At 41.2% G+C, this 24,504-nt stretch overlaps 1 protein-coding gene across 1 annotated transcript in view; it reads left to right on the top strand.

Annotated features, from left to right (window-relative positions):
* The window catches only part of OC90 (otoconin 90), a 180,448-nt gene that overhangs the window by 58,729 nt on the left and 97,215 nt on the right, over positions 1 to 24,504 (top strand). The window contains exons 2-5 of the mRNA XM_073590433.1: positions 4,370 to 4,444; positions 10,338 to 10,394; positions 15,581 to 15,755; positions 18,358 to 18,470. Of these exons, the coding sequence (XP_073446534.1) occupies positions 4,370 to 4,444; positions 10,338 to 10,394; positions 15,581 to 15,755; positions 18,358 to 18,470 (420 nt within the window). The remainder of the gene's footprint in view (positions 1 to 4,369; positions 4,445 to 10,337; positions 10,395 to 15,580; positions 15,756 to 18,357; positions 18,471 to 24,504) is intronic.

Genomic DNA, 24,504 nt, shown 5'->3' with positions numbered 1-24,504 from the left:
GTGAGAATCTGGAATTCCTTGCCTGAGGAGGTGGTGATTGCGAACTCAGTCGAGGGGTTCAAGAGAGGCCTGGATGTCTTTTTTCGGCCTTGCTAACTATGTTACTATGAAAGTATTCAGACCTCTTTGTTTCATTGCAGCCATTTGGTAAATTCAGAAAAGTTTATTTTTTTCTCATGAATGTACACTCTGCACCCCATCTTGACAGAAAAAAACAGAAATGTAGAAATGTTTGCAAATTTATTAAAAAAGAAAAATTGAAATATCACATGGTCATAAGTATTCAGACCCTTTGCTCAGTATTGAGTAGAAGCCCCCTTTTGAGCTAGTACAGCCATGCGTCTTCTTGGGAATGATGCAACAAGTTTTTCACCCCTGGATTTGGGGATCCTCTGCCATTCTTCCTTGCAGATCCTCTCCAGTTCCATCAGGTTGGATGGTGAACGTTGGTGGACAGCCATTTTTAGGTCTCTCCAGAGATGCTCAAGTGGGTTTAGGTCAAGGCTCTGGCTGGGCCAGTCAAGAATGGTCACAGAGTTGTTCTGAAGCCACTCCTTTGTTATTTTAGCTGTGTGCTTAGGGTCATTGTCTTGTTGGAAGGTGAACCCTCAGCCAAATCTTAGGTCCAGAGCACTCTGGAAAAGGTTTTCATCCAGGATATCTATGTACTTGGCCGCATTCATGTTTCCTTCAATTGCAACCAGTTGTCCTGTCCCTGCAGCTGAAAGACACCCCCATAGCATTATGCTGCCACCACCATGTTTCACTGTTGGGATTGTATTGGGCAGGTGATGAGCAGTGACTGGTTTTCTCTACACATACCGCTTAGAACCTTTTGGTGATAATTCTATCTTCATCTCATCAGACCAGAGAATCTTATTTCTCATAGTCCGGGAGTCCTTCATGTGTTTTTTAGCAAACTCTTTGTGGGCTTTCATATGTCTGTCTAGGCCTCAAGAAAAATGCACTAACAGGGTCCACTGCACCTTGTTAGAGCATTTGTCTTGAGGCCTAGACAGGTACGCATCTCTGCCTGTTTTTTGTTGTGTTTTTTCTAGACTTATGAAGGATTTTCAAGTCCTCTTTTTGTGGTTTTGGTGGTTTTGTTGTTAGATTAGGACTCGCAAGTGTGGGGACCTGTGACTTGGGTTGTGAGCTTGCATATTTTGGCCAGAATATCAACTAAGACCTCACATGTACTTATATGAGTTTTTTTAACTTTTTATATTTTTTGGGGTGCAGTTGGGCCCAAATGCCTCTGTAAACTTTGGCCTCTGTTCACACAGGATGCATTATAGTTAGCACAGGGCAGCCTGCCATTGGGCATCATTAATAGGCTGTAAGCCAGATGCTCTGCATCCTCTGTGTATGAACAGTGCCACATACAGATTATATTTGTTTGCACTTGTCTACCAAACGGCCAATCCCTGATTGTAGGCTGTCTTGTCGGTATTACTGCACCTGTGTAGCCGCCATCTTTATTATGGTCTACTGCACCCTGTTAGTGCAATTGTCATGAGGCCTAGACAGGCAAGCATCTCTGCCTTTTTTTTGGTGTGTTTTTTCTAGATTATTGTAGGATTTTCAAGTCCTCTTTGTGTGGTTTTGTTGTTTTCATATGTCTGGAAATGAGGAGAGGCTTCCGTTGGGCCACTCTGCCATAAAGGCTCGACTTGTGGAGGGCTGCAGTGATAGTTGACTTTGTGGAACTTTTTCCCATCTTCCTACTGCATCTGTGGAGCTCAGCCACAGTGATCTTGGTGTTCTTATTTACCGCTCTCACCAAGACTCTTCTCCCACGATTGCTCAGTTTGGCTGGATGGCCAGGTCTAGGAAGACTTCTAGTGGTTCCAAACTTCTTCCATTTAAGGATTATGGAGACCACTGTGCTCTTAGGAACCTTGAGTACTGCAGAAATTCTTTTGTAACCTTGGCCAGATCTATGCCTTGCAACAATTCTGTCTCTGAGCTCCTTGGCCAGTTCCTTTGACCTCATGATTCTCATTTGGTCTGACATGCGCTGTGAGCTGTGAGGTCTTATATAGACAGGTGTGTACCCTTACAAACCAAGTCCTATCAGTTAAATTAAACACGGCTGGACTCCAATGAAGGAGTAGAACCATCTCAAGGAGGATCACAAAGAAATGGACAATATGAGACTTAAATATGAGTGTCAGAGCAAAGGGTCTGCATACTTATGACCATGTCATATTTCAGTTTTTCTTTTTAATAAATTTGCAAAAATTTCTACATTTCTGCTTCTTTTCAGTCAAGATGGGATGCAGGGTGTACATTAATGAGAAAAAAAATGCACTTTTTTTGAATTTACCAAATGGCTTCAATGAAACAAAGAGTGAAAAATGTAAAGGGGTCTGAATACTTTCCATACCCACTCTAAATAAGTTGATGAAAAAAGTTTTCAAAAATCTTAAAAAATGTAACATTTTATTTTCTTAATGAAAAAATAAGATATATATTTTTTTTAGAAAATAACAAATGTAGTATCATGCACCCATAAAATTCTAATCTATTAAATTCTAAAATTAATAAGCCCATACAATATATAGCATACTGAAAAATATTCAAAACACCTGGACTGTTGCTTTTAGTCATCTTGCATCCCCTAAAAATGGAGCAAAAAAGAGACCAAAATGCCGTATGGAACCCAAAATGGTACCAATAATGAAGTATAACTCACTATGAGAGAAACAAGTCCCTACAAGGACTATGAAAAGAAAAAAATTACTTATCTTTGAATTTTTTAACCCATAATTATTTAAAAATAAATAACCATACTAGGATGGCATTGCCAAAATCGTACTGATCTAAAGAATTATTTTGCTAACATTGGCAAAAAATGACACTTTTTTCACCATTTCACGACCCTTTATTTTGTTTTTATTTTTGTTATTCAATGCATTATATGGTTAAATGAATGGCAACATTAAAAACTGTAACTCACCTTGGCAAAAAACAAGTCCTCATACGGCGATGTTGATAGAAAAATAAAAAATTGTTGTTGAAAGAAGGGGAGTAAAAGGAAGAAAGTATAAATGCAAAAATTTGTCTTTTCATTAAGAGTTCTTCAATACACTAATAACTACTACAACCATTAATATCTTTTTGCTTGTGATTGATGATTTTTTTTCTGAAGACAGGAGAAAGCACAGGAGGGAATTCCTGGACATCTTGGGTACATTTATTTAATCTCATTGCTAGATATAATGGAGCAAAATAGGTCATGATATTTTGGACATGGAGCGTGACAGATTTTGGGGTTGACCCAGAATCGATGGAATTGTTTTCTGCTATGATGATGTCGAAACCAGGAGTTGCACCTCAGTTCAAATGCTATGAAAGACCTGTGACATGTAGTTAGGTGCCCGGTTGGGGATTTTTCATGGGTCCCTACAAGCTTCTATATACGCAATTCATATTATAGCACAACCCTTTTGAGTAGACCAACATTTGCCAACATGGATAGTTTATGATGAAACTAAAATCTTGTATAATTAAAGGGGTCATCTTTTCCTGGGATGTCTCATTTGGAGGAACATTATAAATGTATATATTTCCTATAGAGTATGTAGCACCAATATAGTCGTTGTCCACATTGGAGATCACAGACTTAGCCAGACACACAAATTTAAGTCAGTTCAACTCTCAGTATACTTTCAGGATGAGGGAGAAAACAGAAGAACCTGGAGGAAATTCCATGCAGATGTCATCCTTGATTGGGTTTGAACTCATGATCCCAGTGAATCAAAGCAAAATTGCTATCCACTGAGCAGCCACGTAAGATATAAGAATAACGTACCAATATGGAGGTAACTTGTGGACTACGTGCACTTATAGGGAATGATGATGTACTCTTCTGCAATTTCTTGAAGGATCCATTTAGAATGTTTTCTGAGGTCACGTTTTCTTTGAAGATGGATAATCGATGATCAGATGGTGATCTAGATATAACAGGGGGCATGTACGCATCCAAGTCACGGGTTAGGTGGCAACGAATTCCATCCATCAACCATTTGTGGGTTGACCAACTTTTTGGTTTTCTGTCAAACTTCACACTTGGATGTTTTATAAGATAAAACATTACTGCTTATCTAGTCCTGTAGCTTGAACCCTGGTAGAAGCAAGACCTACAAATGACTGTACTGGTACTTTCCCACAATGAGATTTTGGTGACTCTTTTTACATTGTGGATTTTCGAAAAATACAAGTAAGATGCAGAAATGGTTCAGAAAATTTGCAACATCAAAAACTCAGCAAAAGCTCATCATGGGAACGTAGCCTAAAATACCGGCAAGGCCACCTGGACTGTAGATCTACATTATGTTCTTGATCATTGCTCCTTGTCTTTCAGAGACCACATATTCTCAAGAATCTGGAGCATCTCCTATGTTATCAGAACTTTCCGACCTACCAATAAAAAACATAAGTAAGTAAGCTCGAGAGCTGCAATGACGATCACAACTATTCATATAAGTTTGGGTGACGTGGATCATTCCATTTTCACCAGTTTTTTTGGTGTCAAAAAGCAGCAAAATTTGGCAAAAAGTGCACGGTACAGTGCAAACGTTTAAGGTAGGTGTGGAAAAAATATTGCAAAGTAAGAATACTTTCAAAAATTGAAGTGCTATTATTAGTTTATATTTATTAATTAATAAAATGCAAAGTGAATGAAGAGCAGAGAAATATAAATCCCACCAATATTTGGTGTTTGCTATTTTCCTTCAAAACAGCAAGAATTCTTCTAGTTACACTCTCATACACAGTCAGGGATTTTGCAGGATTATAATCTGGTATATCAGTAACCAATTATTCCAAACAGGTGGGAATGATAATTATTTTCATATGTAGGTTGAAATGCTGTTACTAGCTGAAACAAAAACTGCTGAGTAGGAGGCTTAAAACTGGGCGAGGGACTGCCAAACTCTGCTACAAAGGAGAGGTTGTGGAAGACAGATTAATGTAACAGGTCGTAGAGCAAGGCAAGAATGAGCACAGTAACAAGACACAAGGTCGTTATACTGCATCAGAAAGGAGTCTCCCAGGGAAAGATTCTAAAACAGACTGGGGTTTCCAGATGTGCTGTTCAAGCTGTTTTGAAGAGGCACCAAAAATGGGCAAAGTTGAGGACTGTAGATATAGAGGTCGGCCAAGGAAGCTTAGTGCAGCAGATGAAAGACAGATCATGATTACTTCCCATCAAAATCAGAAGATGTTCAGCAGTACCATCAACTCAGAACTGGCAACAACCAGTGGGACCCAGCTACTCCCATCTACTGTTCAGAGAAGTCTGGCCAGAAGTGGTCCTCATTGAAGAATTGCGGTTAAAGATCCATACCGTCAACATGGAAACAAAGCCAAGTGACCTAACTATGCAAGGAAACATGGGAATTGGATTGCAGAAAAATGCCAGCAGGTGCTCTGGACTGATGAGCAAAAAATGTGAAATATTTGGCTGTAACAGAAGGCAGTTTATTCACAGAAGAGCGGCAAAATAATGAGGGTCTGCAGGAAAAGTGAAGCTCGGTGGAGGGCCCTGCAAGTTTGCAGCTGCATTTTAGCAACTGGAGTTGGGGATTTAGTCAGGATTAATGGTGAGAAATACAGGCAGATACTTATCTATCATGCAATACTATCAAGGAAGCATCTGATTGGCTCCAAATGTGTTTTGCCGCAGGATATTGACCCCAAACATGCTGCCAATCTCATTAAGAACGAGTAGTCCTGGAAGTGTTGATCCGGCCCCACAGAGCCCTGATCTCACATCATCCAGTCTGTCTGAGATCACATGAAGAGACAGAAGGATCTACACAAGTGACATCCACAAAGATCAGTGGTTATTTTTCCAATATGTTTGGAACATCCTCCTGCCGAGTGTGTACGAGTAACAAATACCAAGTAGAAGTGATGACAGCAAAACGCTGTCACCAAGAATTGATGGGATTTAGATGTTTAGATTTCTCTTTTTTTCATTCACTTTTCGTTTTAATAATTCATTAAGTATACAATATTACCCTTCTGTTTTTCAAAACATCCTTACTTCGCAGCATTCTTGCCACACCTGCCTAAAATTTTTGCACATCACTGTATATGCACAAAATATTTCCAACTTTTTGTTATTTGGCACCATGCCTGTCACATCTCTAAAAAAAAATGGCAGGGCTTAATAAAGGGGGTCTTGGCCAACCACCACATATCAAATTTATTATAATGTGAGCAAAAAAAATGACAAACTGGAGCCGAAATTTACACCAACTCTTAATCTGTGACGATCAGCACATTTGGAGTATCTTATTTTGCTTAAAGACACATGGAGCTCAAGTCTTCATAAACTCCCTCCATTGTGTTTTACCTATGATTATGAGGGGTTGCCCAATAACTAAAATATAAAAGGCTAGAGAGTGCTTTAAAAAAATGTAAACCTGCTATACTCCCTGTCAGTGATCCCCACGTAACTCTTGTTCTGAGATATATGTAGATCAGTGACAGGTAGTATAGCTAGTTTTTATTTTTTTAAACACTCTCTTACCTTTTATTTTTTACTTTTTGTAATCCCTACTAGTCTACGAGATGCGGGAAATGTCTGCCTAGCCAATCACTAGTAGAGGTGTGTCACTGCTGTGGCAGCTGATTGGCTGAGCAGGCATTTCCTTTCCAGAAAGTAGAGGTTAGCGATAAACTACCGCACATGTGTTGGTGCTGGAGCTGCTTAGGGATGTACTCAGGTGAGTATTGTTTTTGTTTTATATTCATACCAGTCTGAGCCTTTTTACGAATTTAGCCCTCGGACAGTTTCCGTGACCAGTTCTCTAAATTACTAATATTAAAAAGCTAAATGTTTACTAAATACCCTTATTATTATTATTACCTTTATGCATTATTTGCAGTTTATTTTTTACTTTTAGTTCAGGATATTTGTGCTTTTTGCTTTTTGTTTTCTCTGGTTAATGGTCATATGTTACTATGCACTTACATTGTGCATACACATTAATTTACTTTCTCAGTTCAGACTCCAGTTTTGTTTTTTAATATTAAAAAGCACCCTGGGGAAAACTAATGTAGCCACTCACCTTTACTAAGGTTGTTGCACTCATTTTATGGCGTACATTGTACTAAAATTCTGGCCAAGAGTTGGGATTTTTGGGGTTTTTTTTACACAGACTTTTTGCAACATAAAATAATGACCTTCCAAACTCAACACTTTTTTTTTTTTTGCTCAAAAGGCTTATTGGAGGCGTAATTTGCACTAAACTGATTTATTAGTGTGCACCAATGTTATGGTGCAGACTAATGGTCTGAAGTAAACTAAGAGTCGTCATCAAGAACAGAATTTTGACACGCAATATCTGTCCCACCGCGTGCACCACTTCTTTGAATTGACTTAGTAATTACAAGTACATTCCAAATAAGTCTTATGTCCGTAAAGCAGTACAGCATTAGAAAAACATGACTGCTGTATTTGAAAATTAGCGCCACACCTGTCCTTAGGTTGCATTTGGTATTGCAACTAGGCCTCATTCAGTTTAGTGACGTTCCTTTGCAATACTAGACAGGTGTGGCATTGGTTCTGGAAAGACACCGGCCAGGTATTTCTAATTTTATATAAACCTTTTAAGAAGGGGTGTAACAAGAGCCCTAGGGGACTCAGGGCAACTTCTAGACTTGGGTACCCTCTTACCTTTAGTTTTCACTTCCCATCTAAAAAAATATATATCAATATCAACCACTTTGTGTCACCATAGGCCCAATTTTGCCACAATATTAATAATTCCCTCATATATAAGTAATGCCTCATTGTTCCTCCATGGATTAATAACATACCATTTGTGTCCTTAACTAATAGTACTTACATACCCTCTTTGGGCAAAAATGCAGTGAAACTCACCTGACCCCTCTCCCACATTGAGGGACATTCATCTGGTCCATCTTTCTGCAGTCAGCCAGGCACAGGTGGCACTGTGACAATCCTCAATTCTATGCCTGATTTTGGTCATGCCCTCAGCTCCATCACGGTATTCCCCATGCTTTATATAAATACTAGCTGAAGAGCCCGGCGTTGCCCGGGCATAGTAACCAACTGTGGTTAGTAATAACAAATTATAATGATTATATTGCACATAAAAACATTTCACATCATATATTCACACTACAGATTTGCAACACAAATTAACTAAACGATTACCCAAGTATTTTATTTTCAACTCATTCAAGATTTTTGGTTTTTCGTTTTGGTGCCAAGATGAACAGATTTTTGGCAGTTCCAACTCTTGAACAGACCACATAAAGTTGACAATGAGAAAAGCATGGAGATTGCAAATTGATCCCTACTACTTTCAATGACTGTCCCTGAGCATTGTTAATGGACATTGCAAATAGCAGTTGAACTGGAAACTGGAGGCGTTTAAAATAAAAAAAAGCAAATCAGATGGAATGAGTGGAATTCTTGGAATGAAAATGTCCTCTCCTTTGGCACATCCTGTTTCTGAGCTGTGTATCTAACCCTATCCTGTGTGATAATGTCTGCTGAGCTGTGTACCTAATCCTATCCTGTGTGATACTGACTGCTGAGTTGTGTACCTAATCCTCTCCTATGTGATACTTTCTGCTGAGCTGTGTACCTAATCCTATCCTGTGTGATACTGACTGCTGAGCCGTGTATCTAATCCTATCATGTGTGTTACTGACTGCTCAGCCATGTATCTAATCCTATCCTGTGTGATACTGGCTGCTGAGCCGTGTATCTAATCCTATCCTGTGTGATACTGACTGCTGAGCTGTGTATCTAATCCTATCCTGTGTGATACTGACTGCTGACCTGTGTATCTAATCCTATCCTGTGTGATACTGACTGCTGAGCTGTGTATCTAATCCTATCCTGTGTGATACTGACTGCTGAGCTGTGTATCTAATCCTATCCTGTGTGATACTGACTGCTGAGCCGTGTATCTAATCCTATCCTGTGTGATACTGACTGCAGAGCTGTGTATCTAATCCTATTCTGTGTGATACTGTGTGCTGAGCCGTGTATCTAACACTATTCTGTGTGATACTGACTGCTGAGCTGTGTACCTAATCTTATCCTTTGTGATACTGTCTGCTGAGCCATGAATCTATTCCTATCCTGTGTGATACTGACTGCTGTACCGTGTATCTAATCCTATCCTGTGTGATACTGTGTGCTGAGCTGTGTATCTAATCCTATCCTGTGTGATACTGACTGCTGAGCCGTGTATCTAATCCTATCCTGTGTGATACTGACTGCTGAGCCGTGTATCTAATCCTATTCTGTGTGATACTGTCTGCTGAGCCATGTATCTAATCCTATCCTGTGTGATATTGACTGCTGAGCCGTGTATCTAATCCTATCCTGTGTGATACTGACTGCTGAGCCGTGTATCTAATCCTATCCTGTGTGATACTGACTGCAGAGCTGTGTATCTAATCCTATCCTGTGTGATACTGACTGCTGAGCCGTGTATCTAACACTATTCTGTGTGATACTGTGTGCTGAGCTGTGTATCTAATCTTATCCTTTGTGATACTGTCTGCTGAGCCATGAATCTATTCCTATCCTGTGTGATAGTGACTGCTGAGCTGTGTATCTAATCCTATCCTGTGTGATACTGTCTGCTGAGCCGTGTATCTAATCCTATTCTGTGTGATACTGACTGCTGAGCCATGTGTCTAATCCTCTCCTGTGTGATACTGTTTGCTGAGCTGTGTATCTAATCCTATCCTGTGTGATACTGACTGCTGAACCCTGTATCTAATCCTATCCTGTGTGATACTGACTGCTGAGCTGTGTATCTAATCCTATCCTGTGTGATACTGTGATTAATAACGAAAAATAAAAAATTTTCTACCCGAAAAAATGGCCCCCCTGAAATTCAAAAGCAAAATCAAATTTTTTTTTTTTTAAAAAGTTAAGCCTCTTGAAATGCAGTGAAGCAAAAATAGAAAAATCCTCCTAAAGACGAGAAATATCCACCTCCTTAAAAGGTTAAGGTTACTCCTGGTGACCACCACACGTCCTGTATTCTGTTCAGGTCGCCTTTATTATTTTTGGCATTGTCTCCATTATTTATGTTGCCGGCCTTTGGAGTAAGATGAGTGGAAGGTTGACCTTGACTTGGTCAAAGGGTCTATTTATTTTTTATCGTTGTCATTTATGGTCTTCTACAAAGACTTTGAGATGTGAAATCTTGAGCCTGATGGATGGATTTCACCTTCTCTAATGTAAATTATCATAATATTTTGCCGTAAGTTGCTATGTAAAGTTGAAGGCGCATCGTCCTCACATCTTTCTTTTTGGCTTCTTTCAGACAACTTTACATTCGATGGGGTCTTTAAAAACATAGAAAGTGTCACATCATTTCTTGGTAAGCTCATGCAAAAATTGGACAAAAATGCTGTAATTGGTGTTCATTTCCTTGTGATTTAGGGCTAATTAAACAGCCATCAACGTAATTACATTTATGGTGATGAAAAAAGGGCTGTCAATCTCCTGTCAGAAAAAGAACAGTGGCAAACAGGTCTTACAGGTTTTGTGCGGTATTGAAGCCCAGTCCCATTTACTTCATATGAGATTACTACTTGTAGTTGCAATCAAAATTATTCAACCCTCATAAGTTTATTAGCCAAATTTACTACTGCAGTGTAACTATTATTCTATCCTTCATGATAAGCATCTTTAGTACTTAGTAGAGACGCTCTGGCTGTTGTGACCTGCTGTAAACACAATATCCAAACATCAGCTTTTGAAAGCATTCCTGAGAAATCTTAGCCCATTCCTCATTGGTAATGGCCTCCGGGTAACTAATATTCTTGGCTTTGCATACTGCAACTGCCTTCTTCACATGCCACTTAAAATTTTGTAAGGGGTTCAAGTCAGGCGACTGCAACTGCTGCTCCAGAATCTTCCATGACTTCTTCTGAGACCAAGCCTTGGTGGACTTTGAGGTACACTTGGGATCATTTTCATGGTAGAAGGTTGGCCAAGCTTCAGCTTTTTCACAGATTACATGATGTTTTCTCCTAGGATTTCCTGACACTTGATTGAATCTATCTTGCTCTCCACATGCTGCAGGTTTACAGTGACAGAGGAAGCAAATAGCATCACCGAGCCACCACCAAGCTTTACTGTAATCATCACTGAGCCACCACCATGTTTCACTGTAGGCATCACAAAGCTACCACCATGCTTCCTTGTAGTCATCACCTAGCTACCATCATGTTTCTCTTATAATCCTACAAAGAACAAAGGAGCAATAGCTCTCAGAGCAAAAGAAGGTATATGTCCTAGTGAGCACATGGCAATGGGAATGATGTATATCCCTTACAGGTTGATATGGTCTTTATTCCATTTGACTGGGGCAAGTTCTTTCTTTTGACACTTTTCTCCGTGTAGCTACACTTTTCTCTGCGGAGTTAAATTTATACACACAGTGTTACGCTTCTTGCTCAAGTTCTATCTGTGATTATTGCATGTTATTATGGAGGTCTCTTGTGTGCAGTGACGCTTGATTTTCTATTCCCTTCCCAATTTTTATCACTCGTCTTGTTTGTTGCAATTGGGCTATATGCCCGTCTTATTTATGTAAGTGAGTTTTGACAAATAAAGACTTTTTGTTTTTCACTATAATGAATTGTCCTATCTCACTTCATATACCTTCTTTCTAGGACGTCCCTCCTGACAGCACCACCAGGAGGTTGTCCTTCATATCCTTGAAAGGGACAGGAACACAGAAGAGGTTAAATAGCCCCTCCCCACCACCACCCTTCAGTGTTTTTCCTGTCCCTATCAGGGACAGACGCAGGAAGAGGAGCACAGGAAAATACCTGGGTCCGGTCAAGCTGGGGGCTCCCGGCGAAACTCCATCCTTCCCTAGGGGGCTCCGGGGTAATGGGGGCTCTGTGGATGGGCCCTCAGCACCGCTGACACCGCGAGAGGTCCCTCAACGGACCGGTCGAGCTGTGCGCTCCCACCGTCGGCTTCATTCGTCGGCAGAATGGCTATGGGCTATGGGCCTGGACGTTCTGTCAAGCCAACAGACGGCCTTTGGGAGGAAAGTCCAAGCAGTAATCCCGCCCTAAAAGGAGTTATTTGGTACTTCTCCTGGTGGTGCTGTCAGGAGGGTCATCCTGGAAAGTAGGAATTAGTCCTACCGGTAATGTTGTTTCCAGGAGTCCATCATGACAGCACCCCTTATATTCCCTCCCTTGGATTTCCTATCTGTTATGTGTTGTAAACTTTGTAGTGGGAGATTCAATAAAATAGCGTTGCATCCATCCTGGTGTGGTACTTGGAAAAGACACTGAAGGGTGGTGGTGGGGAGGGCCTATTTAACCTCTTCTGTGTTCCTGTCCCTATCAAGGATATGAAGGACAATCTCCTGGTGGTGCTGTCATGATGGACTCCTGGAAACAACATAACCGGTAGGACTAATTCCTACTTTTGCTCTGAGAGCTATTGCTCCTTTGTTCTTTGTAGGATTATAAGCTTTGGTGGACTTGCTCTTGTTCCCATTATAAGGCCTCGGCTCAGGGACAATATTTTTCTATGTGTTTCCAACATGTCAGTTGTTAACTATACATCATGCTTCCCTGTAGTCATCACCAAGCTACCACCACGTTTCACTGTAGGCATTATCTAGTCACCGCTATGCTTCACTGTAAGTTCACTGGCATGCTAAATTGTAGGCATCACCAAGCCATTGTCATGTTTGGCTGAAACCATTAAGTCACCACCCTGATTCACTATAGACATCACCAATTCACTGCCACTTCACTGTAGGGATCACTGATGTAACACCATGCTTCACTCTAGTCATCAAGCCATTGACTTGCTTCATTGTAGGCATCACCGGTCTACTACCATGCCTCACTGTAGCCATACTGAGCCACAGTCATGCTTCATTGTAGCCATCACCGAGCCAGCGCCATGCTTCAATAAAGGCATCACCAAGCACCTGACATGCTTCACTGTAGGCATCACTGAACAACAGCCATGCTCCACTGTGGTCATCGTGGTCTTTTCAGCTTGCTTTGTTCTTTTTCCTCCAGATATTTCTCTCATCCATAAGCCTGAAAAGTTCCAGTTTTGTTTCATAGCTCCTCATAACAGAATCGTAGAACTTTTGTGGCATATATTTATATGGTTTTTTGAGTATATTAGAGCCAACTTTTGTTCTGATTTTGGATCAGTAGAGCGAGGTGACATCTTGGAGACCAGGCATGGAGACCTTCAGCATTTAGTATGCATCTTAGATTATCTGTACATGCCGACTCTAAGACACCGGCACAGACGCCGAGTTCTCCCATGCAAACTTACTTCAAGAAAAGCATAGGCCCAGTGGTTGTTTTCTTGAAGTGGCTTCACCAGTGGTTTCACAGTCATTCTTGTGACAGTGACAGAAATATGTGCACAGTCATGTCGTTTTAACATTGCTGTGTACTATGTTCATTTAGTCGGGTGCTTTTTCAGGAGGATTCTGAGCAGAATCCACCTGAAAAAGACTCTGCGTGAATATAGCCTAACTGTACAAAATAAACCCTCAATGCCTGCTGCAGGCATATATTGCTTCAGGAGTTTTGCAGTCACTCAAGGGTCTTTGACCACCTGCATCTTCAGGAATTTGGTGACAGCTTCTTCTCTCTGCCAAATCCAGAAAGTGTAGCCTGTTATGAATGGGTCACCGAGGAGGAACAACAAAAAGCTAAGTCCCAGAAAACCAGAGAGGTTGGTCACAGATTGCAGATCCCTGATCTTAACCACACAACTAACAGTAGCAGTGGAGCGTTCCTACGTTGTTCCTAGACGCCTCGTCACCACCGGAGGACTAAATAAACCTAAAGCAAGAAAAGGGAAAACTAACTTCCCCAGAGCAGACCCCCAAGGAAAAGACAGCCCCCACACTTGTATTGACGGTGAAGCAAGATGAAAACACATACACAGGCAGGAAAATAGGCTGAGCAAACGATGGGGCCCGACTAACTAGAAAGGACAGGAAAGGAAAGCCACTGTCTGCAATCTGCCAAAAAACCCTACCAAAAATAATGTCCAACACGTCTGATAGCAAAATTAACCCTGAAGTCACTAGATTTCTCCCACTATATCAGCACTCTGAAATATTCTGAAACAGAGCAAAAAGAGGCCAATCTAATAAGGGACAAAAAGGCAAATTGGCAAATACAGATAAATAGGAGTGGAAGTTCAGCATAGCCCCAGCAGGGGCAAGCTGACCACACAAGAAGCTGAATTGACCAACAAGCACACGTGTGAACATTAGCAAAAAACAAACTTAACTTAAGAAGACTGGAAGAGAGCTGAAGTCCAAGACCTGAGAAGCAGACTGAATCACCAGCACTAGGATAGGGTGTCGGCTGTCTTATATCCAGTCTGATACTCCAGAGATGCAATCGTTATCCTTCTCATCAGGTGGCAGATCACTACCACTTAAACCAATCTCACTACCTCCTGTCACCACCAGAGGGAGAATGGAAGGAGAACTCTCAACTGGAGGAGCAGAAAATGAGCTCATAACAGTAGCCGGTCTTCCTAGAACTTGTGAACGCTACTTCCGGTTGTATCCGTAAAGTTATGGTGCACTTTTGACCAGTCACAGGAAAGTATACAAGTATACCACGTTCCCAAGATCTGACGCCCTTAGACTTTTACTTTTGGGGTTATGTGAAGCAACATGTGTATATTGAACGTATCAATGACATTAATCACTTAAAACAGAGAATCACAGACGTTATTCACTGTGTTACACCAGAAGTCCTTACCTGTGTGAGGCAAGAACTTCACTATGGTTTGGATGTGTGTAGGGCAACAAATGGAGCCCACATCGAACTGCACTGTATAGGTATGAAACTGGGAGAGTTTTTCTTTTATTTGGAGCAGATTTCACATTTCTCTCGTTTTTTGTTGCTTTCCTGTGACTGGTCAAAAGTGCACCATGACTTTACAGACACTCTGTATTTCTAGGAGGATTCAGTGCCTTTGTATTGTGCTGTATCTTTCTCCTTATTTATGCAATGATCTCTTCTAAATCTGTAATATGCAATCAAACATCATCGCCAACAGCTAGTCCAGGTATTTGATGTGTTCTATGTCAAGCACACCTGATGTAACTGTATATACTGGTCATTGTCTACAGTGCAAAGCCCTGGATTATTACATCAGGCGCCGCTATTAGAATTTCTAATCAGGAAGGAATAATCATGAGACTGCAGTAGTCAGTAAAAGTGTATTTTTTTATTTTTGTTAGGTGTGCCTAGATATTCACATTGTTCTTGTTTCATTGGTTTGTTGCAAACAGCAAAAAGTTTGTGAATTTTTGCTAATAAACCCAATGCAATGCAGGGGTGGAGGAATGTTGATTGCAGTTGTACAGGTGGCATTAGAGATAGTTTTAGTTCTTCCGGAGGAGGAGCACTATTGTGCCTTTATGAGTTGCCCCATCCATATCCTGGGATTCCTCACTATGTGACCCTATAATGTGATTGGGCCCTTCCTTCGCTGCTCCTCGTTATACGTAACGCTATGTTTTTTCTTTTGCAGATTGTCTGGGCTCCCACTTTACATGGTTACAAGTCATATTTACCAATTTCCCAGCTTTACTTAATTTTGCGAGCAAATTAAAATGTGTAACTGGACTTTGCCCCAAAGACCTCGAAGACTATGGCTGTGCCTGTAGATATGAGCTGGAAGGGTTACCCATCGATGCAGCTGACAGGTGAGACCACAGGGGACAAACCTGTTATGTCACACTCACATAGACACTGTGAGAATTTACCCTTTTGTTACATTTCTTTTTTCATCTATCGGACATGTACAATGCTTATCCGGTGCTTGGAGCTGAGCCGATGTTTGGAGCTGAGCCCGCACAGTCAGCACCTGCCAGTAACAGCAGCGATCAGAGTTTAGCTGCAATCGCTGCTGTTAACCCCTTAAATGCCATTGTCAATCTCTGATAGCTGCACTTAAAGGGACTCAATTAGCAGAGAATAACAGTTCAAACTAAGTCCCGTCGCTCAGTGCATCATGGTGTGGCCAGTCATTTATACACAGCTTCCCAATCCCACCTGCCTGTTTTACTTCAGTCCACACCCCTCCCCCTTTCCATTCCTTGACAGCTCTGGCTTCACAAAGCCAGGAAAGGGTGGAGATAGATGGAAATCAAGCTGGTGGGTATGTTTAAATGATTGGCCATGACATAGAGCACCGAGTGCATGTACTTGGTTTGAACAGTAGTCCTGTGCTGACAGAATCCCTTTAAGGTGGTCAGTTGCAGGATGTCAATGGGTTGTCATTGCAGCCAGGGGGTCTGCTGAACCATGTTGGTACTCCCATGAAGCCAAGCTGCAGGCCAGGCTTCAAAGGAGACAGTCATTTTAACTATATACTGCAATATCTTTGTATTATAGTACATAGAATAAATGGTCAAAAAAGCCCACTAATGGCAATGTCGGAGTAAAAATCTAAGTTATGGCTCAAGGAAGAGGGGGAGGAAAAACAATGACGAAATAAACAAAAAGTGGCTGTGGTGGGCAGGGGCTAAAGGATTAGGAATCTATGGATATGTTCTACAAGAAGCAGCACCACATCTGTCTATATTGCAGCTTTTCTCTTTTAAAGTGAATGGGATTACAGATCCTCGCACAAACTGGGGACAGGTATGCTGTCATTTTCGTATGAAAGCAGGCATCTATTTTCGCCACTTTTAACCCCCTTAAGATAAGAATGTGATTTGTATAAATGGGTGATGTGAAGATCTGAGGTTTTGGGTTGTAATAATCACCTAGGTAGGGTAACAATGCAACTATTTTTATTTCTTACGTCCATGGTCTTAAAGCAACTCCAAATAAATGACCACAATGCAATGCCCCCAGTCCAGGAGATTCCAACCCAGGGCAGGTAGTTCCACTGCATACGTACCAGGTGATACCCACTGTCTCCCATCTTTTGGTTGGCCTGCAGCTTTTGCATCTCCCGCCAGTATAGTCTGCAGTCACAGCCCATACTCCTCCACATGACAGATACCACGACCGTAGCACATATATCCAGCTCCAGCCAGCAACATCATATAGTATGCTCCTAACCGGATTTTCTCCAAACATCTTTGTGAGTTGAGTTATGGGTGGTGGAGCTTATCTGTAGTCCACCAGCTGGAGCCATGGTCCTTTGGGCTGATCCTGTAGAGTCTATCTGTAGATAGAGGAAGCCCCTTTCTATATTTCACAGCTCTGACTAGGGACTATTCTCCCACATTGTTCAATTAACCTGCATTTTTGTCCTTCAAGTTGTGTATACTAGTAAATCGCATGCTGGTATTATTGGTATTTTATGCTACAGCCTTGCATTCAGTATTTGGGCTATCAATTAAACTGCCATATCTTTTGACAGTTCATTTTAATAGGGACCATTTAATTTTCTGTATGTTCCTTCAGTTTATGACCCTGCACTGCCATGGGGTAATTTAATCAGACATATTCTTTTATGATACACTGTAGCATTTTATTGTTTAGTGACGATTTGGATAGTTAGTCCTTTCTAGGGTCATTTAGGGATTGCCAGCATTGAGCCAGGGCAACATATCGAACTTAGGGTGCCAACCTGTAACGTAGGGCAAATGAGGGTGAATATACTTCCCTCACCCCTTTAAATTGTCTTTCTCCTTATCTATGTTCAAGAATCTCATGGAGATGTGTCCTTGATCCTATATACTGCAAGACTTATGTATGAATAAAAGTTATATTTTAGGTGTATTTATCTTTTGGTTATAATCTCTATTAGTCTCCATTTGTATCTCCCGTATATAGTCGAGTATAAGCGGAGTTTTTAAGCACATTTTTTGTGCTGAAAAAGCTCCCCTCGGCTTATACTCGAGTGAGGGTCCCAGAGGATGGAGGGGGAGCAGAAGGGGTGGAGCAGTGGGTCACATGAGGCAGGATCCAGCTGCTGCAGCTAAAGCCTGTGCCCGCTGCTAAAGAGACTTGATTATTCACTGACCTCGCAGTGAATATTCATTTCTCTTCAAGAGCGGGCACAGTAGTCGTAGCCGCCGGCTTCCTGCAGCAGCCTGGCGATCCCCTGTGCCCGCTACTTAAGGGAATGAATATGCACTGCCCTCCACACCTATGGGCGTGAAGTGCAGTGAATATTCATTCACTTAATTAGTGGTAATTCACTTAATATATTGTAATTGACTTTGCCACCTCATATGAACAATGGCTCATGTCCAATGACCTACTGAACAATACATCTGGCATAATTAAGAATAAACCCCTTGTCATCCCAGGTGACACCATAAAACCTTTGTTTTGTTTTTATTTCAGTTGCTGTTTTCAGCATCGCAAGTGTTATGAAGAAGCTCTGGAGATGGATTGCGTTTGGGACCCTTCTAAAATTAGTGCAGATGTCACTTGTCTCACAAAGAACCTGACATGTGGTAAGATGAGATGGGCACCTCAGGGGTGGACTCTGCTGCATATAGGGTGGATAGAGGAATGTGATCAATTTAGATTTTTGGATCTGGATCATGGACTCGTTAAGTATTATATTGTAGTGCAAGTCTATGGAGTGATGGTAGGCAATGGTGAGCAGAGAAGCCTGAAGATTTGGGCTCATTCAGACGCATATTACATATCTGTGTGCTTCTTATATGAAAACCTGATATCATACGGACAGCACATGACCTACATGGGCCAATGGGGTCGTTCATGTGAACTGTGGTCCAAGTATAAAAAATTGCAACTTGCACTAGTCTGTTCCGTTTCCCATGCCAGACTTACACTTAAACTCAATAGGTATGCAAAAAATATGGATGCCATACAGACACCTTGTGTGTTTTACAGATCCATTGCAATTGTTAACTTAAGATGTTTTGGAATATTATTTTATTTTTAACAGTTGATGTATAAAACGGATGAGAAAAACTGTAATATGGATGTAAAAAAAACAGAAATATAGATATCGAACAGATGTAAAAAATGGTCACATGACTGTAAAACATGAACTTACGGCTCTCATATGGATGTAAGGCCGGGTTTAGATGAGGGTATACCAAACTGTCCAATTTTTGTCTTGAAAAAAATTGTTTTTACATTGATATTGCACCTGTATCTCCATTTTTCAATTCCGTGTGTTATCCGTATGTCCATTCTTTACTTCCGTGTATTATCTGTATGTCGTATCTCCGTTTTTTCACTTCCGTGTATTATCCGTATCTCTATTGTTCACGTTTGTGTGTCATCCGTATGTCCATTTTTAATAATAATAATAATAATAATAATCTTTATTTAGCGCTAACATATTCTGCAGCGCTTTACAGTTTGCACACATTATCATCACTGTCCCCGATGGGGCTCACAATCTAAATTCCCTCTCAGTATGTCTTTGGAATGTGGGAGGAAACCGGAGTGCCCGGAGGAAACCCACGCAAACACGGGGAGAACATACAAACTCCTTGCAGATGTTGTCCTTGGTGGGATTTGAACCCAGGACTCCAGCGCTGCAGTGCTAACCACTGAGCCACCATGCTTTATTTGCTTTTTTTACATCCATTTTTACATGAACAATTTAGTAAAAAGGTCAAATACAGTCTCCTTGTTCGCAGGCTGCTCGTTTTGCGTATGGACAGCACATGGACATTTCATATGCTTGTCTGAATGAGCTTTAAAAAAAAAAAAAACAGACTTACAGATAGTATACAGATGGCACACGGATGACAATATGGAAGAAACGTCCACGGTTTCATTGTGGGTTATAAACGTACATTTTTTCATACTCTCCTATGATCCCGGCCTTAGTTGCTATTGGATTTTTTTTGCTGAATATTGTGTAACTACAGTCAAATGAAATATAAATGCCTATTCCAGTAATTATACATTAATTTATGGAAGGACAATATATTCTGTATTTTTTCCTATATAGAAACCTCTGTTCCGCCTCTAGTTGATGACTAAAGTTTCCATCTATGGCAGGAGTTTTTCCACCTGTTCCTCCTTGTCTTTTGAAATACAATATTACAGTAAATTGAAAAAAAAATTATATATGATATTTATTGGGGGTTTTTTTTTTGCAACATTTCATAGAAAAAATGGATGGGAAGAATAATGCTATTTTTGAAGGACACTCCATGGAGTTATGCATGAGATAAATGTATGGCTGGTATCAGGAAAGATGTATGTCTTTGTACCGTGTTAGCCAGTAGATAGAAAAGTATTTGGAATTGAGAGTCCTCAGTGGTTGTCTGAAGACTCTCAATTCCAAATATTTTTCTTGGCTATTATCAGATATATTTGGGCTACATATGGGAAAATATGAGCCACAGACCGGCCACACAGGCTTCCCCATAATGCATTACAACTATCACATCCCATGGTGCAGCACAACCCATCTGAAAGGACTATTACAGCCTGTATAAAAGCCGAGGAAGGGAATGCAGCTGCCATTTTGCAGTAAATCTGGATAGTGAGAGGATGTCATATCTCAGCAAAAGAGATAGGAAGAGAAAGCCATAAAACACTGAATAAACATGACATATAGTGTATGGCAGCAGAGCAGAGAAGATTAGTGTAGGAGGAAAAGAGAATAATACAGATATAATTGGTGTGGAAAGAAAGATAGGAGCGTCAAAGTGCCATATGCGATTCGATACAACAATACTTTTGATTCACGATAAATCGAAATTTCTTGGAAAACTGGTGAAATCAAATGTGAAACGATTAGCTCATCTAAAAATGATGTCATATTTAAGCAAAAGCGCAAATTATTCATTTGGCAAGTCCATAGGGCAGATGAAACAGAATACTAGTTTACATTTCTGGAACATGAAGCACCGGTGGTAAGAAACAGGAAGCCCATGATTACCTATTAAATAGGGCCCTTTTGTAGGAGCCAAGAAGTGACCGGTCAGTAAAGTCTGGGAGTCAGAAGACCACAGGAGGGTTTGGACCCCTGACATGGGAACCACCTTACTGCCTTGATAGTTGCCCTGCAAAATCGTCCTTTCTCTGAGCAGATATGTAACTTCAGTACACATCATTACAATTTTTATTCCATTAATCAATATTACACATGAAAAGGAACAACTCTGTAATATATCTAATGAGAGAAATTTACTTCTTTCTCCTCAATTCAGGGGTAAAGTCTGACAAATCTGTATTCAGTGAAGAATGTTCTTCTCCATTAAGAGAGATAGGAGATGACTGTTGGTGCCTATAAGATTCTTTGTAGGAGGGAGGAGCTAGAGGCAGACACAAGCTCTCCATAGAACTGTATGAGCACCAACTGTCGTCTCCTAGCTCAGTAATGGGAAACAATTGTATTAACTGAAGGACCATTTTAAAAAAGCGAAAGATTAGGAGGAAAAAGAAGCAGATTTCTCTGATAAAAATATTACAGAGTTTCTAATTTTCATGTCTACTCTTGATTTATGATTACAAAAAAATGAAAGTTACTCTTGAAATCCAATGAAAGAACTGGGCCCATACTACTATTACTGTTGTCTTCTTACTTGGCCTTTGGGTCCTTCAGATGGCAGGGCACAGGTGCAACCACTCTATCCTTGCACCCTCTACAGCTAGGCCCCCAGATTCCATACCTTTAGCAAAATCACATCCAAAATTGGACTTTCTGGGCCTTCCTGGGAGCGGAGCTCATACAGTTAGGTCCATATATATTTGGACAGAGACAACATTTTTGTAATTTTGGTTCTAGACATTACCACAATGAATTTTAAACAAAACAATTCAGATGCAGTTGAAGTTCAGACTTTCAGCTTTCATTTGAGAGTATCCACATTAAAATTGGATGAAAGGTTTAGGAGTTTCAGCTCCTTAACATGTGCCACCCTGTTTTTAAAGGGACCAAAAGTAATTGGACAATTGACTCCAAGGCTATTTCATGGACAGGTGTGGGCAATCCCTTCATTATGTAATTCTCAATTAAGCAGATAAAAGGCCTGGAGTTGATTTGAGGTGTGGTGCTCGCATTTGGAAGGTTTTGCTGTGAAGGAAACATGCGGTCAAAGGAGCGGTCCATGCAGGTGAAACAAACCATCCTTAAGCTGCAAAAACAGAAAAAACCCATCCGAGAAATTGCTACAACATTAGGAGTGGCAAAATCTACAGTTTGGTACATCCTGAGAAAGAAAGCAAGCACTGGTGAACTCATCAGTGCAAAAAGACCTGGGCGCCCACGGAAGACAACAGTGGTGGATGATTGCAGAATAGTCTCCATGGTGAAAAGAAACCCCTTCACAACAGCCAACCAAGTGACCAACACTCTCCAGGAGGTAGGAAGAGTATCAATATCCAAATCTACCATAAAGAGAAGACTGCATGAAAGTAAATACAGAGGGTTCACTGCACGGTGCAAGCCACTCATAAGCATCAAGAATAAAAAGGCTAGACTGGACTTTGCTAAAAAACATCTAAAAAAGCCAGCACAGTTCTGGAAGAACGTTCTTTGACAGATGAAACCAAGATCAACCTCTACCAGAATGATGGAAAGAGAAAAGTATGGTGAAGGTGTGGTACAGCTCATGATCCAAAGCATACCACATCATCTGTAAAGCACGACGGAGGCAGTGTGATGGCTTGGGCATGCATGGCCGCCGGTGGCACTGGGTCACTAGTGTTTATTGATGATGTGACACAGGACAGAAGCAGCTGAATGAATTCTGAGGTACTCAGAGCCATACTGTGTGCTCAGATCCAGCCAAATGCAGCCAAACTGATTGCTCGTCATTTCATACTACAGATGGACAATGACCCAAAACATAAAGCCAAAGCAACCCAGGAGTTTATTAAAGCAAAGAAGTGGAATATTCTTGAATGGCCAAGTCAGTCACCTGATCTCAACCCAATTGAGCATGCATTTCACTTGTTAAAGACTAAACTTCAGACAGAAAGGCCCACAACCAAACAGCAACTGAAAACCACCGCAGTGAAGGCCGGGCAGAGCATCAAAAAGGAGGAAACACAGCGCCTGGTGATGACCATGAGTTCAAGACTTCAGGCAGTCATTGCCAACAAAGGGTTTTCAACCAAGTACTAGAAATGAACATTTTATTTAATCTGTCCAATTACTTTTGGTCCCTTTAAAAACAGGGTGGGACATGTTAAGGAGCTGAAACTCCTAAACCCTTCATCCAAGTTTAATGTGGATACCCTCAAATGAAAACTGAAAGTCTGAACTTCAACTGCATCTGAACTGTTTTGTTTAAAATTCATTGTGGTAATGTCTACAACCAAAATTAGAAAAATGTTGTCTCTGTCCAAATATATATGGACCTAACTGTCACATATTGGTCAGTATTAGAGTTGAGCGAAACGAGTCGAAAAAATTCAAAAGTCGCCGACTTTTGGCAAAGTCGGGTTTCATGAAACGAAACCCGACCCTAGGATGAGGTCGGCCACGAGGTCGGCGACTTACGCGCCAAAGTCGCGTTTCAAAAGTTTGTTTTGCGCTCTTTTTCAGCCAATCAGAATCCACGGACACTGTGGGCAACGTGATGACATAGGCATGGGTCACCACCATCTTTCAGAAGGGCATGCAAGTGATTGGCTTGCTTTGGTGGGCGTCACAGGGGGTATAAAAGGGCGTGCACGCCGACCGCCATCTTACTTCTGCCGATCTTAGTATAGGGAGAGGTTGCTGCTGATTCTGTAGGGAGAGCGTTAGGCAGGGAAGAAGACAAAAAAACTGCTTCTGCTGCTAGCGATTTGGCCTGCACAACACACCAGTCACTGTGTGTGCAGTGCAAAGGGAGGCTATATAGTGGTGTATCAGTGGTGTTGGTTGTTGGGCTGCCTTCTAAGGCTTCCTGACATTCCTGCATTGCTGTTTACCCACTGCTCCGCAAACTGCTTTTTTAAAAGCAATCCCAATTTTTTTTTTTTTGTCCTGCTGAGAAGACAAAAAAACTGCTTCTGCTGCTACCAATTTGGCCTGCACAACACACCAGTCACTGTGTGTGCAGTGCAAGGGGAGGCTATATAGTGGGGTATCAGTGGTGTTGGTTGTTGGGCTGCCTTCTAAGGCTTCCTGACATTCTTGCATTGCTGTTTACCCACTGCTCCGCAAACTGCTTTTTTAAAAGCAATCCAATCTCCCTTATCCTCTAGTCACTTTTGTCACAGCTGTGCCATCGAGCCTGTCACATAGCGCTCAGATATTCATTGGGCCTCACACAATCCAAAAGTGTCCAGTGTCCAAAAGTTTTTGCAGAGATTCAAAATCTCCCTTATCCTCTAGTCACTTTGGTCACAGCTGTGCCATCGAGCCTGTCACATAGCGCTCAGATATCAGTGGGCCTCACACAATCCAAAAGTGTCCATCCAGTGTCCAAAAGTGTGTGCAGAGATTCAAAATCTCCCTTATCCTCTAGTCACTTTGGTCACAGCTGTGCCATCGAGCCTGTCACATAGCGCTCAGATATCAGTGGGCCTCACACAATCCAAAAGTGTCCATCCAGT

This window comes from Dendrobates tinctorius, unplaced genomic scaffold, assembly GCF_039654945.1.
Source record: "Dendrobates tinctorius isolate UK_male_01 unplaced genomic scaffold, ASM3965494v1 ptg000116l, whole genome shotgun sequence".
Classification (NCBI taxonomy): Eukaryota; Metazoa; Chordata; class Amphibia; order Anura; family Dendrobatidae; genus Dendrobates; species Dendrobates tinctorius.
The sequence above is the reverse complement of the archived record's forward strand: the minus strand, read 5'-3'. Positions and strand labels throughout refer to the sequence as shown.